The sequence below is a fragment of the Bos javanicus genome, chromosome 14 (genome assembly GCF_032452875.1).
Source record: "Bos javanicus breed banteng chromosome 14, ARS-OSU_banteng_1.0, whole genome shotgun sequence".
Lineage (NCBI taxonomy): Eukaryota > Metazoa > Chordata > Mammalia > Artiodactyla > Bovidae > Bos > Bos javanicus.
Window position 1 is genome coordinate 66,660,272 of NC_083881.1, and position 16,184 is coordinate 66,676,455.

The following is a 16,184-nucleotide window of genomic DNA, read 5'->3' on the forward strand; positions in this document are numbered from 1 at the left end:
TTGCATCAGGTGGCCAAAGTTTTGGAGCTTCAGCATCAGTCCTTCCAGTGAATATTCAGGACTGATTTCCTTTAGGATTGACTGGTTTGATCTTCCTGCAGTCCAAGAGACTCTCAGGAGTGTTCTCCAGCACCATAGTCTGAAAGCATCAATTCTTCAGCAACCAGCCTTTTTACTGTGCAGCTCTCACATCCGTACATGACTACTGGAAAAACCACAGCTTTGATTATACAGACCTTTGTTGGCAAAGTAATGTTTCTGTTTTTTAATATGTTGTCTTGGTTTGTTGTTGCTTTTCTTCGAAGGAGCAAGCGGCTTTTAATTTCATGGCTGCAGTAACTGTCTGCAGTGATCTTGGAGCCCAAGAAAATAAAATCTGTCAGTTTCCATTGTTTCCCCATCTATTTGCCATGAAGTGATGGGACCAGATGCCATCTTAGTTTTCTGAATGTTGAGTTTTAAGCCAGCTTTTTCACTCTCCGGTTTCACCTTTATTAAGAGGCTCTTTAGGGTGGTGTCATCTGCATATCTGACGTTACTGCTATTTCTCCTGGCAATCTTGATTCCAGCTTGTGATGCATCCTGCACAATAGCCTAAACTAATTCCACTTGGGTGATCCATTCTTGCTTCAATCTAAGCACTTTAAAAAATAAGTTCACTGTTTCACCTTTGAACCACCTACCACTTCCTGCCAGATAGCACTACAGCATCATGGAAAAACAATGTGCTAAGGCAGTACTCCTGGTTCTAGTCTCAGTTCCACTATTTGTTAGGCATTCAGACTGAAAAGTGTAAAGACAGAAATGAGGGTTCTTTTGGTTAACCTTAAAGAAGGCCTTGAAAATTAATTCCTTGGGTGGAACCCAAAGCACAAAGCTATAGACTGTGGTACAAGGGAGCCTGGAAGGTCAAAGAGTCCAAGACCTAGAGAATCAGATGATATTAAAGCACTCCAGATAACGAGACATTTTAATGAACCCAAAAGACTATATTAAGAGTTTAAAACAGGGGTTCAGGGAAAAAAAAAAAGAGATCAGACAGGCTTTGTAAACTATAAGACCTCTTTTGCACTCACTCAACTTTGCAAAAGCAGCAACAGACAATATATAAGTAAGTCTGTCTGTGTTCCCATAAAACTTTCAACAATAGACAGAGAACCTGATATAACCAGTTGGTCTTGGTTCGACAATCCCTGGTTTGAAACTACAGTTTCTAAGATGCATTATGGAAGATAAAACAAATATATGTAAGTTCCCTGGGCATGCAGGTTTTTCTCTATTTTGCTAAGAGCTGTTACAGTTTATGCTTGTATAAAATCTATGCTGCCTCAGAATAATTTTGTCTTTGGTCTTCTAAACACTACTCTTCACACGTCTTGGTCATAGGATAATCTTTTATACTCTTAAAATGTGTTGAGAATATTGAAGAGCCTTTGTTTGTGTGGGTTGTATCCATTGATATCTACCATTATAAAGTTAAGAATTAGTTTAGATATGAATTAACTTATTTCAAAGTATAATAAACTATATATTGTATAAATGTACCTATATAAACAAATTATTTTCCAAAACAAACATTTTAGTGAGAAGACTGTCATGTTTTACATTGTGCAAATATCTTTTGCATCTGGCTCCATTTAAAAAAAAACACCTGGATTTGCATATTATGTTTTGGCGTTAATTTACTTTCATACGTTGTTTGATTGAAGCATATAAAAATATAGCTACGTACATGCAGATATGTAACTGGAAGTAGTTTTTTAGTAGTTTTCCAGATAATAGTGTTACTTTTTTTTTGCATTAAAAAAATGTATTTGTAAAGCAATTTGTAAAGCCTGGTTAAATAGCAAAGTACTGGTTAAATGAAGTGTAACTGCTTTACAATGTTGTGTAATTGTGATATTCTTGATAGTACATTGAACATTAGTAGTTGCAAGGGGAGGACAGGGAAAACAGGGAGCAACTGCTGAACAGGCACATGTTTTCTTCTTGGGAAGAAGAAAATGTTTAAAGATTAGATTGTGGTCACAGCTGTACAACTATGTAAATACACTAAAACTGTACACATGAAAGAGCTAAGTTATATCACAGAATAAAGCTGTTTAACAAAAAAGAATGAAAACCAATGTGTCTGGAGCTTAGAGAAGATAAGTAGGAAAAGACTTGAGCTACAGTGCCTTTGATTATGTTCAAGATTGTACAACAAGAACAATGAGAAGTCACGAAGGAGTTTAGATAGAAGAAGGAAAAAATATTACACCAAAACTTGTCAAATGTAGTTTCTTAAAAACTGTTGCAATGTTGAAGTTGAAACTTCGTCAATGAGCTTTCTATACTACATTAAAACCCACTGATCTTGTACCTTAAATGAATCTTTTATACTTGTCTAATTTTAGAACATGCAGTCATTGAGCATTTGGAAAATACTGATTTGCTGAGTTATACTAAGCAGAGCATATACATCTCTCAAAAGGTTAAAAAGCATTCCATTATACACAATATCTTAAAAAAAAAATGTTAACATCACCACTGACCTCATCATAAATTCATTAAGTACTGGGATGTTGTCAAGCTCATGGCAGTAGACATTTTCCAAATTTCTAATTTTTACTTGGAAACAAAGCACTTTTCAACAATACTATCAGTTGTTTTCCTTGAAGTGTCCTGACCATTTTTGAGAAAATTCTACAAATACCGAAGTCTAAACAACCATGGCCTGTTTACTTCTTGTTCTCTCAGGTAAAAATGGAGTAACAAGGAACAACCACTGTTTTTCAGCACACAGCATACTTTATGCATACTTTCCATTTCATCATACAGAATAATGAAAAGGCATGTATTCAGAGGTCAAGATTTAATAAAATTATCATTTTTATAGATTCATCAAGGATACTTTTAAAGTGGAACAAGCGTTTTTTTTACACTGTAAGTAGACTACTGTCAAGAATTCAACCACTTGAAAGAAAAAAAAAAAAAAAAAAAGAATTCAACCACTATTAGTTTGGTGTCACTGACTTTATTTGTACTACAGAGTCAACAGTTTTGCTCACTGTTGCTTTTGGACCATTAATGCAAGAATTCGAGTAAAAAAGACAATGTCTCCATTATTAGGAAAACAGTTTTGTCTTCTGGGACCCAAAAAAGGTCCTTGGAACCTCTGCCCAGGGGTCCATGGACCACACTTTGAGAACTGCTATTTTAGAGAAATTGAGACCATTCCTTGTGATTCTGGGAAATTTATTAAACTCTTTTCAATTAGCTGTATTAAAAAAAAAAGATAATACCCTCCTCCCCAGAGTTGTACGTTAGGATTAAGAGATGTGGAAATACTTTGTACATTGTGTACATCACAAAATGTAAGAAGCTGTTAATACTTATAATGAATATTTCAGTAGGACAATCACTGACTTCGTCCTCAACAACCTGATGGTGACTAAATGTTATATACATTTTTGCGTTTGTTGTTTTTCTCACTAACCACCTTTATATTTCTATCTTAATTCAGACCTTTACAATCATGGATGCAATGCTGATTTGTTCATTATAAATATTGCTGAACATATCTAAGTTTTTATAACACCCCACCCCACCCTGACCTGTCAAACTTGACTGGCCTTTCCCTTGAGTATGTCTAAATATATTCTTTCATTTCAAATGAACAATGACTGTGTTCACTTGTTTCTCTCCTCTGCCAAAACTGGCCCCCACTTCTACTTACTGAAATACCATCCCCACCCGCAATTAAGTCAATCTTTTCTGGCTACCCAAATAGGATAATCCTTCTTCTCTGAATACCTGGCACTCAAGGCCTTACAACTGATAGCTTCTCTTCCGTTTGCCTTTCCTTAACAAGGCTGTAATCTCTCTGAGGGTAAGTACATCTTCTATTTTTCTTTACTCCCTTTCAGCATCTAGTAGCACAATACATTCAGCCCGGCTAACGGACCAATGTATATTCTATTAGAGACCAGCATCAATGAAACACTGACCTTTAAGCACTTTTGGGTCAAGCACGGACCCAAATGAAAACCTGGTGGCTTAACTTGCTTTATATACTCAAGATCTATAGCTCGTCTTACCTGCTTTTTAGACAAAGTTTTATCTATAAGGCTTACTCAATTGATGGACTTCCCTGGTGGCTCAGTGGTAAAGAATACACCTGCCAATGCAGGAGATGCAGGTTTGAACCCTGGGTCAGGAAGATCCCCCGAAGAAGAAAATGTCAACCCACTCCAACATTCTTGGCTGGGAAGTGCCATGGACAGAGAGCCTAGCAGGCTGCAGTCCATGGGTTCACGACGTGACTCAGTGACTAAGTAACAACAACAAACAAGTGACAAGACAAGGTATTCAGTATCACTGCACAGAGTCCAACTGCTTTATGGGCAAATTGTGCTTCTCAAATTGACTAAGGTGTCAGTCTGAGACAAAAACAAATATATATAATAATATATATTAAGGTACTTAATAGATCTAAAATGTTTATTTATAAAAACAGACAATAAGAAACCTGAAAAAAACCCACATATTTAAAACACATAAAAGCACGCAGCACAAAAAATTAACTGAAAAGAGAGCTGGACTGAACCAAGTTAAAAAGGATAAATTTAAGATGCAAGATGGAAAAAAGAAATACCAGCCATGGGTTGTAACATTTATTATTAAGCAAAAAGTCAAATCAAACAGGCAACTAACCGAAGGCAGAAGCCTTGCACTGAGAAGGCAACAGTGGCTAAAAGGAGGTGATTCTGCCAAGTGATCACAAAGTGCATGGGCTTTGGCATCAGAATGAGCTGGGTTCAATTCCTAGTTCAGAAACTATTAATATACATGAAATTAAGAGAAGTCACAAAATCCCTCTATACTTCAGAGCCCTTATCTGTAAATGGGGCTAATACTATTTGCCTGGAGGAGTTTTTGAAAAGGATTAGAAATAATACAAAGCAGTAAAAAGCACAGACTTTGGAGTCAAGATGGATCTGGGTTAGAAGTGACTATACTTGTAACAGCTTAGGTAACTTAAGCCTCAGGTTTCTTATTTTCAAGATAGGTATAATACCACCTCCTTAGTGTTCTTATAAGGATAATTAAAGTAACATGTATAAATATTCTAGAAAGTCTTAAAAGTACACTCAGCGAGCGCTCAGTAAGTTGTTCCCACTATATGAGTAAATACATTTACCTCATCTTGCACAGTGCCTGTCACATTATAGATACTTGACAAATGTCAACTATTACAATTATTTTCTAACATAAGATATTTCAGAATGATTTTAATCATCCTGTGGTTTTACATCCATATACATACAATCTATATATGATTAATCAGAGACAAATGGTAGCTGATAAATTATTCCAACTACACATTTTTCAGGATAATTCAGGGAGTAGAAGCAGGAGTTAAGTATAAAATGCTCACTAGTAGAGAGAAAGCCCAGGAATAAGGAAACATTAGATGCAAGAAGTATAAACCTATATTAAACATATAGATTATTCACACTGTAAATTCACAATTCCTAAACTGTATGCTTATTTGTTAATACAAGTAATTTTCTATTTATTTTACTGCCAAAGGACAAGTCAGGCATATATTTAATTCTTTCCCACAACCATCCTTCATTTTAAGCTATCCTACCTGCAGTTATCTTGGCCCTAGACCAATTTCACTGGATTACAGGGGCAGAACTGATCTCACCAGTTCTTCAGTGTTACTTTGAAATTACAAGCATTAAGAAACTGTATCGACCACTTCACACCAAGATTCTATGGGGCAGGAGCTGCAGTACCTTGGTTTCTAGACACTACTTACCTACCTGTGGCTGCTTTTTTGTTTGCTTTCCCCTGAAAAGGAGTTATGTATGCACAGGGTTTAAAAAAAAAAAAAAAAGGGTGTGCATGTGTGTGCAGTTTTTTTTTTTTAATTTTCAAGAAGTTTGGTAGTAATAAGGGAGTGCCTAGAGGAGACAGCATCTTCTAATATGGGAGCCCTGATATTATAAGAAATGAGCAAAAGCTGGCACACAAGTTCATCTCTTTTGTTGTTGTGTCACTGGTTGTGCAAAACTGGTATGCAGTTTTTAATATACCAAAAGGAATTAAGTAAGAAGTCTCTTGCCCACAGCAGGAGGTACCACTGTTAAGTTTCTTATACATTTTGCCTACTTACAAGCTAAATTAAGTCAAATAAAAATGGGTCAGTTCTAACACTGGCAACTAGAAAATGAATAAAATCCCAGGGATGTATCATTATGGGGTATACACTGTCTTATTTGAAAATTTAACAGTGCACACCCAAATCTTTTAATAATGACCTGAGTATAGAACATTTTCCTTGTTAAACAAAGTCAAATTGTATCTAGTAAACAGATGATTATGCTGCTATCACAAAAGAAATCTACTTCAACACTACAATAGGACAATCTGTCAAGCTTTTTAGGTCAGATGTGCACTATTAGCAAAGGTAACACAATTTTGTTTTCCTGTAAGAAATATGTAACATATCTGGAACCTTATTCATATAAAAAATGTTCAAGTCGTGAATAAGTTGTCTTTGGCAGAATGCTTAATAACGGCCCAGCAATGTTTAGAAACACACAGTGATACATCCTTCCTTAAAAACACACAACTTACTTAAACCTTCACCATTTATCCATCCACTATGGTAAGCTCACATTTTTAGTTTTCCTTAAATGGGGGGGTGGTATATATGTAACATTTGTATGTCACTCTCTTTATTAAGAGTCTTGCATATAATTTCATAGGCTCCCAAACTTACCTTTTCATTTTTCTTGTCTGTCTCTATTGGCTGCTTTGCTGTTACACTTCGAGGAGTTCGGACAACTTCTTCCTCAGCCACTTCAATGGTCCGTCCATTTGGCTGCAGAGCAACAAAAATGGATTCTGTTATCAAATTGCCTGGCAGATCAAACCAAAGATTTATACTCAGGAAATAGAATTAATGATCAAATTCTTCCCCCAACCCAAATTAAAAAGACTTTTGTACAGCTGTGTCATCTAAGACTTGTCAGACTACCATTTCTAGGAACTTGTAGTGTAAAAAAGAATGAACTTATAAGCAAAATTTGTACCACAAACTTATATTCTGATTTCACCTAGGCATCAGTACCTCCAACAAAAAATAATGGAATGGAAGCAAGAACTAAATTGTACTTGCATTCTGACCACCAACTGGCTGTGTACTCAGAGTATTTCATTATCTTTGAGTATTATTTCTACATCTGTACAAATGATAGGTCTGATCTATTCAAAAGTCCATGAACGTTTCTGGTACAGGGCCAAACAGAAAATATTTTCGGCTTTATGAGCCGTGTAAGTCTCTGTTACAACACAAAACCCCGCTAGCACAAAAACAGCCAGAGATGACACATAAACAAATGAGTGTGCCTGTGTGCCGAAGAATTTTACATAGGTGGAGGGCCATATTGGTCCATGGGCCATAGTTCACTGGTCTTTGTATTAGACAATCTCTAATGTCCCCTGTAAATCCTACAATCCTATTCTAGGATTTAGAAGCTTTACTAACCCAATGCCACAATTTAAAAAGGCTATCTCAGCTTTCCCAACATCTCTAAAACCAAATGATAGCACTCAGAGATTTTCATGAGTAGAATGAAGTCTGTGAACACCAATCCTAGGTTTTAATCAGAATCACTCATTTTTTTTTTTTTAAATTAAGCATTTCTGAGCCCCATCGCCAGAAATATACTTAGATTCAGGGCTCTAAAGAAAAGGACCAGGAATCTGTATTCTCTCTTCTTTCTAGATCTTATTACTTCTTTTCACTTGCCCATTCTCATATTCAACACAGTAAGTTAATAATCAATATACTAGTTTTAATTGCTTTATTCCCAGTTCTTGCAGAACAAACTTTCATCAATTACTTATTATAGCAGAGTTATAGTCAAGAAAACAATATGAACGTGCAAAAGTCCTCTAATTTGACATTACCTACATTTGTGCTAAATTATCAGGGATATGCAGTTGGAAAAAACAGACAAGATTTACAGCAGAAAAATCAAAACAAAAGCTGTCTTTTACTTGATTAAATTCCTAGTTAATCCAAATTTAATCTGCTGAGTTTTGAGCAACTTGTTAAAGGCAGACGGCTAATGCTGAAACCAGGTGTCCTTACTCTTGGTTTGGCTTTCTTTCTTCTGTGCCGCTCTGCTCCTTTAATGCTATCCTTCTCATTTCTGTTTATGTATACTGGGGGGCAGGGATGAGGTGGGGTGGAGGAGACAGTGCACAAAGAATGGTCAGAAACCCTAGAAAGGGACTTGGACTTATAGCCATATCCACATCAGGAATACAACACTTTTATTTAATTCTATCAATACTTTCCAGTATCACCACCTTACCTGTCAATTCTCACATGCCATTTATTTCAGACCATCCTCTATCTAGCCAAACTTATTTTTTCAGGTTTTCTGGGGTCATCTTCACCTTTCTATGTAAACTGTACTCCACCTGAACAGTCTCATAGCTTCAAGTCCACACAGTTCCCCATCTCTTTACCTGGCAGCTCACAAGCCTCATATATGTGAAACTTCATTTAACTAATCCTTTCAGGAAACTATCATAGTCACTTATAAATACTTCCATTTTACTCATGTAAACGACTAAACTGAGTCATTTTATATACTGGGCCTCCTTGGTGACGCAGTGGTAAAGAACCCACCTGCCAATGCAGGAGACAGGTTCAATCCCTGGGTTGGGAAGATCCCCTGAAGAAGGAAATAGCAATCCACTCCAGTATTCTTGCCTGGGAAATCCCATGGACAGAGGAGCCTGGCAGGCAACAAGTCCCTGGGGTTGCAAAAAGAGCTGGACACAACTTAGGGACTAAGCAATAACAATTTATATACTAACTGTAAAAAGGTGAAATTAAGTGGTTAAAAACTATTAAAAAACCACCAAAAAGTTGAAGGAAATTCCTTTGAGACAACTGCAAATATGTTGACAGAGCCGCCCAAATCAAAGATGAAACCATCTCTCCTTTTGAACAGTCAGAAGTCCTCAATCAGTCATCAGGAACACTCAGTTTCCATTTCATAGGCTTCCAATGATCAGCAAGCCAAAGGTGGTCCCACGCTCCAATCCCTGCTGATTTTCCTTCCTTCTCTGCAACATCGACTTGTGTAGCGGCTAGAACTGCAGCTGTTCCCTTGGTCTATGCGGATTTCCCAATTTTCCACCATCTCTTGGGCTTTATATAGGTCTCATAATTATTGGGACTCCATAAGTCATCAACAACTTCCTGCAAATGCCTGATATCATGAAACACTGATAAAAAGCTTCCGACCCTAAAGAAAAAGTCAACAGGAGGAAGAAAGGATACACTATTGTGGTTGTGCCTCTCCTACCCACCACCAATAGCACTAATCTGGTCTTGTATTCTGCTACCACTGGTCAAGAAGGCCTTGTCCTGGAAAAGCACTGTTGTCGTTCAGCTGCCCAGTTGTGTTTGTCACCCCATGGACTGCAGCACGCCAGGCCTCTCTGTCCCTCACCATCTCCCAAAGTTTGCCCAAGTTTATGTCCAATGTTATCAGTGATGCCATCCAGCCATCTCAGTCTCTGACGCCTTCTTCTGCCCTGAATCTTGGCTAGCATCAGGGACTTTTCCAATGAATTAGCTATTCACATCAGATGACCAAAATACTGGAATTTCAAATTCAGCATCAGTCCTTCCAATGAGTATTCAGGGTTGATTTCCCATAAGATTGACTGGTTTGATCTTCCTGCTGTCCAAAGGACTCTCAGGAGTCTCTGCCAGCACCACAGGACATCAATTCTTTGGCGCTCTGTCTTCTTTATGGTCCAGCTGTCACAACTGTACGTGACCACTGGGAAGACTATAGCCTTGACTATATTGACCTTTGTCAGCAGAGTAATGTCTCTGCTTTTCAACACACTGTCTAGGTTTGCCATAGCTTTCCTGCCAAGAAGCAAACATCTTCTGATTTCATGGCTGCAGTCACCATCCACAGTGATTTTAGAGCCCAAGGAAAGGAAATCTGTCACTACTTCCACCTTTCCCCCTTCTATTTGCCATGAAGTAATGCGGTCAAATGCCATGACCTTAGTTTTAATAAACAGTTTTAAGCCGGTTCTTTCACTCACCTCATTCACCCTCATCAAGAGGCTCTTTAGTTCCTCTTTGCTTTCTGCCATTAGAGTGGTATCATCTGCATATATGAGGTTGTTGATGTGTCTCCCGCCTGTCTTGATTCCAGCGTGTAACTCATTCAGCCTGGCATTTCTCATGATGTGCTCAGCGTATAGGTTAAACTAACAGGGTGACAGCAGACAGCTGGGTGGTACTCCTTTCTCAATCTTGACCAATCAGTTGTTCCATACAGGGTTCTAACCATTGCTTCTTGACCCACATACAGGTTTCTCAGGAGACAAGTAAGATGGTCTGGTATTCCCGTCTCTTTAAGAGCTTTTCACAGTTTATTATGATCCACACAGTCAAAGGCTTTGGTGTAGTCAATGTTTTTCTGAAAGAGGTAGATGTTTTTCTGGAATTCCCTTGTTTTCTCTATGATCCAGCAAATGTTGGCAACCAGATCTCTGGTTTGTCTTCCTTTTCTAAACCGAGCTTGGACATCTGGAGGTTCTTGGATGGCATAATGCTGAGCCTAGTATGCAAGCTTTTAAGCATGACCTGACTAGTTTGGGAGATGAGTGTAATTGTCTGATAGCTAGCACATTCTTTAGCACTACTCTTCTTTGAAATTGGGATGAGGATTGACCTTTTCTTGTCCTGCAGCCACTACTGGGTCTTCCAGATTTGTTGACATATTGAAGGCAACACCTTGATGGCATCATCCTCTAGGGTTCTACTGGAATTCTGTCACATCCACTAGCTTTATTAACAGCAGTGCTTAACGCCCACTTGACTTAGCTCTCCAGAATGTCTGGCTCTGGGTGGCTGACCACACCATCACAGTAATCCAGAAAAGCATTAACCACATTTAAATTAGTAAATCCCTAAATGGAAGCATGAAGGCTTCACTAGTGGCTCAGTGATAAAGAATCCACCTGCCAATGCAGAAGACAGGTTTGATCCTGGGTCAGGAAGATTCCCTGGAGAAGTAAATGGCAATCCACTCCAGTCTTCTTGCCTGGGAAATTCCATGGACAGAGGATCCTGGTGGGCTACAGTCCATGGGGTCACAAAAGAGATGGACTCGACTTAGCGACTCAACAACAACAACAACAAATAAAAATGTATTATGTAGATTTGCTCACATGAAAAGAACTAATCACAAACTAACACTTCAAATCCAATATTACTTCCACACTCAGTTTTACATGAAAGTATTTTCTCTGGTCATGGAGCCTTAATACATGCAATGTCACTTCTATAGATTAGAATTACATGAGCTTCTCTCTATGCCCCAGTTTAAAATTCTCTGGAAAATTCTGAGGTGTTTCCCTCTAGGGCCAAAGTTAATTTTATATATAGCATGCAACCTATACTTTAAATTAGACCACTCCAAAATATCCTTCAAATTTGGTGAAAATCAACCAGTAACAGAAAAATAAAATTTCTTATGTGGATAAACTTGTAGACAATGCCATGTCAACCTTAATATTAATACATTTCCTCAACTCCCAGCCCAGATCTTTCTTAAAAATACATTCGCAAAAGAACATGTGTGTGTGTGTGTTTTGGGAGGGTGATAATGCAGAAAGAAAACACCCAGCTGACAATCATGAAAATAAAAGGGAGGAGGGGGCCACACAGCAGGGGAGAAGGGTCTTATTTAATAACTATGATTTCAAGGAAATAAAGTTCTTTATGTTAGTTTCCAATTTATTAATTTCATACAATTCTTTACACACTAAGTACTTTTTAGTACAAGGCACTGGGCTAGGGGCCTCAGGGACATGGACATATGAAAGAAATCTGCCCTCTGGGAGTCTTAAAGTTCAGAATAAGAAGGTATGCTTAATAACAGACTTCTACTCCATTTGAGTGACCTTTATGTATCTGTTAAATTTCAAATTCTAAATTTCTAAAATTCTAATTCTAAATTTCAAAAGAACCTATAGCTGGGACTTCCCTGGTGGTTCAATGGTTAAGAATCTGTCTTGTAATGCAGGGGACTTGGTTTCAATCCCTGGTCAGGAAACTAAGCTCCAATGTGCCACTAAACAACTGAGTCCTTGTGCTGTAACTAGAGAGCATGTGTGCCACAACTACAGTCCATGCTCAGCAACAAAAGATTCCACATGACCCAACAAAGATCTGATGCAGCTATATACATAAATATTTTTTAAAAAGAATCTAAAGCGACAGTAAGCATATATAAGGTTTAACATTTTACACTCCTATTTTTACTTAATTATGTAAATTTTTATTTTTAGTCACAAAATGTAAAACCCATGACTTCAAATTTCTTGGAAACTTCTTAGTCTACTAACTACCAAAAAAAGTGAAATATGAAAAGTCTATGGGGTTTGGAGTGGACAACCTGGGATTAAGGTCCAACTTCTATATATAATCACTGTGATTTTAAACATTTTCCTTAACTTACTCCTCAACTTCATCATCTGTAAATATGAAGAAAATATGTAATTTGTCTTGTATAGGCTTCTTGTTAAAGTAAATGAGAGAAGATGTGAAAACATACTTTACATGTTCAAGAAACAGTTTCTTTCCTTCAATATCCTTTCCTCTCCAAAGCTATAAAGGCCCATATCCTCACCCTATGTTCCAGCATTCAAGTCTTTTTTCGTATTAACAAGCTCAAAATGAATGTTAAGTCCTGGTGGTCAAGAGCCTTAAAAAACTGTACATGTATCCAATGGGCCCAATGCTGCAGACACAAATTCTTTTGGGAAGTTAACAGAATACAAATGATGAATAAATATAGCCTCTCATAGGCTAGAAATAGTCCAGGCTTGCTCGAGAGACATGTCGTACTATCTTTTTTCTTAAAAAGCTGCTTACAGTCTGTATTCTAAAAAAGATTACACAATATTTACTCGTGTTCATTCACTCAGTATCCGTTAAATGACCCCAGTAGAGTAATAAGCAGGGCTCTTAAAGCCTTGAAACAAGACAAGTGTGGCACAATCCCTGTCCTCACAAAGCTTAGACCCCAGCAAAGGAAGACAGGTATAGCTCAGAAAAAACTGCCCTGGCTCCCCACCTCCCCATCCCTGGCCTCTAAAAGGAGAACAGTATGTGTTTTGAAAGCAAGCTGAGATCACGGTTGAATCCCCAAGGTCTATCACCCTGGACAAGTTACTACTTCGCTGCAGTCTCAATTTGCTTAGCAAGAAATTATACTTTGCATACTGGGAAGCACAAGTCTACATAGTATGTCCATGATTAAAAAAAAAGCAAGACATCATGGAAATTCCACAGATAACATCTTTAGCTGACAGATCTAGAAACTTCCAAGTATTTGCCATGTCCCATCACTTCATGGCAAATAGATGGGGAAACAATGGAAACAGTGACAGACATTATTTTGGGGGACTCCAAAATCACTGCAGATGGTGACTGCAGCCATGAAATTTAAAGACGTTTGCTCCTTGGAAGAAAAGCTATGACAAACCTAGACAGCATATTAAAAAGCAGAGACATTACTTTGCCGACAAAGTCTGTATAGTCAAAGCTATGGTTTTTCTAGTAGTCATGTATGGATGTGAGAGTTGGACCATAAAGAAGGCCGAGGGTAGAAGAATCAATACTTTTGAACTGTGGTGTTGGAGAAGACTCTCGAGAGTCCCCTGGACTGCAAGGAGATCAAACCAATCAATTCTAAAGGAAATAAATCCTGAATATTCATTGGAAGGACTGAGGCTAAAGCTAAAGCTCCAATTCTTTGGCCACCTGATGTGAAGAACTGACTCCTTGGAAAAGACCCTGATGCTGGGAAAGATTGAAGGCGGGAGAAGGGACGACAGAGGATGAGATGGCTGGATGGCATCACCGACTCAATGGACATGGGTTTGAGCAAATTCCGGGAGATGGTGATAGACAGGGAAGCCTGGCCTGCTGCAGTCCATGGGGTTGCAAAGAGTTGGACACGACTGAGCGACTGAACAACATTTGCCATGTGCCAATCACATGCATTATCTCATTCAGTGGACAAGACTTAGTCTTGGTCAGTTTCTTAGTTTTAGTTAGGAAGAGTGCTGATACATATTTAAGGTAGAACAATTTCTTGTCATTTATTTAAAAACACAAACTGTGTGCTTCTTTCTGTCAAATGCTGTGCACTATCAATTACATAAGCTAAACATTACAGTACACAACTTCACTCACAGTAATTTATCAACTTGCTTTTAAATTCAACCTCAATTTTTAACTCTTAAAAGCTAGGAGAATAATCTTATAAATATGACCTAAAAATCAAATTTGCAAAAATCTTGCTATATATACTGAGGTATTTCCTTTAGGATAAAGATACTTGCACAGGCTTCCCAGGTGTTGCAGACGTTAAGAATGTGCCTACCAATGCAGGAAACGCAAGAGATGTGGTTCTGTCCCTGGGTCAGGAAGATCCCCTGGAAGAGAACTGCAACCACTTCACTATTCTTGCTTGGAGAATCCCATGGACAGAGGAGCCTGGCAGGCTACAGTCCATGGGGCTGCAGAGTTGAATACAGGAGCACACAAAGATCCTTGTGCCTTCTGAACAGCTAGACAAAACTAAACCCTCTTCAGGGATTCTAAAACATCTCTTTGTTAACTCTGAAAGAGCAAGGATGTTCAGGACTACTGTTATAGATGATACTCAATACCAATCAAACGGCCAAGTTATGCTAAAGATAATTTTTGAAACACTAAATACAGCATTGGTTTTTAAGGTTTTATATCAGATGGATACTGAGATAAGGATTACAGGTGATACAGTCAGTGGACACATATCCACGTAGTTCTTTCTCAAATGGATCTGAGAAAGTAGTTTTGAGATGATTTGAGAGTAGTTTCTCTCCAAACTACTAGTTGGAGAGAAAACAGAGCAAAAAACTAGTCAGGAAATCTCTGGCAAGCCAGGGGTTAGGACTCCATGTTTTCACTGCCAAGGGCCCAGGTTCAATCCCTGGTTGGGCAACTAAGATCCCACAAGCTGCATGGTGTGACCAAAAAAACGAAACCAAACAAATACAAATTAACTACCAATCCCCCTCCACCCAAACAACAAAAAAACTGGTCAAGCAACACCAACTCCTCACATAGATCTCTTGATTTTATTTGAATACTACTCCTAATAATTTTAAAATGCTTTCAAGACTTTCACAACCTTGAAAAGTAGTACATTACCCAATAATGCTGAAGTGCAACAAAAACAAGAGCTCAGAGAGTTTACTGCTGCTCTTGGTATCTGAGATGAACACAACTGTTAAAGGTCTTTTCTGTCAGAACTATTAAAGGTCTTCTCTGCGGTGCCTCTGGCAGAAGAAAATGACAGGATGAAAAAGTCCTGTCATATGACCAAACAAATGAAGCCAAAACTCTGGAGCTGCTGTAAAGGTCATTATAATTTTCAGCAAAAACTTCTGGTTTTTAAAAGTAAAATTTAAAAGCAATAAAGTTATAACTCACCGAGAAAATTAGATTTGTTCTCTGAATGCAGTGTAATATCCTGGAACATGCTATCAAAACCAGAGTGGTATAATGGAAATAACAGTGAGTTCTAAAGCTAGAAATCAGGATATTGTTTTGCCTTTGAAATGCCTTTGCTCTATGACCTTGAGTAAGTCGATCTCTCTGAATCTCAAGATTCTTTTTTTTTTTTTGGTAAAATCAGGGATTTTTTTACTATCACTCAAGATAGTAAAACTCAAGTTTTACTATCACTCAAGATTTTTAAATTAAATGAGTATTCAAGGCTTAAAACATTAGCAACTTAAAGGGAAAAAGAAAATCCTCTAGATGACATGTCACTTTAGTAATACCTGAGATAATATGGCAAAACCACTACCTATGTATAAAAGACATAATCCTACTGAGAGTATCTTAAAAGACAAATTTATCTCAATAACAGATTAGACCATCCAGCTAAACAGTAAGATATCATTTTAGATCATTCAGGATTTAATTTAACAAATAGCTACCAAAGGCTCTAATACGCCAGTCACTGTTTGCCATCAGATAGCATCGCTTATAATCTGGACGAGAGAAAAGAAAACCC

General features: G+C 37.8%; 1 protein-coding gene across 3 annotated transcripts in view; it reads right to left on the minus strand.

Annotated features, from left to right (window-relative positions):
* The window catches only part of MTDH (metadherin), a 54,592-nt gene that overhangs the window by 31,779 nt on the left and 6,629 nt on the right, over positions 1–16,184 (minus strand). For all 3 annotated transcript variants that reach the window (XM_061439303.1, XM_061439302.1, XM_061439304.1), the window contains exon 2: positions 6,776–6,877. In XM_061439303.1, the coding sequence (XP_061295287.1) occupies positions 6,776–6,877 (102 nt within the window). The remainder of the gene's footprint in view (positions 1–6,775; positions 6,878–16,184) is intronic.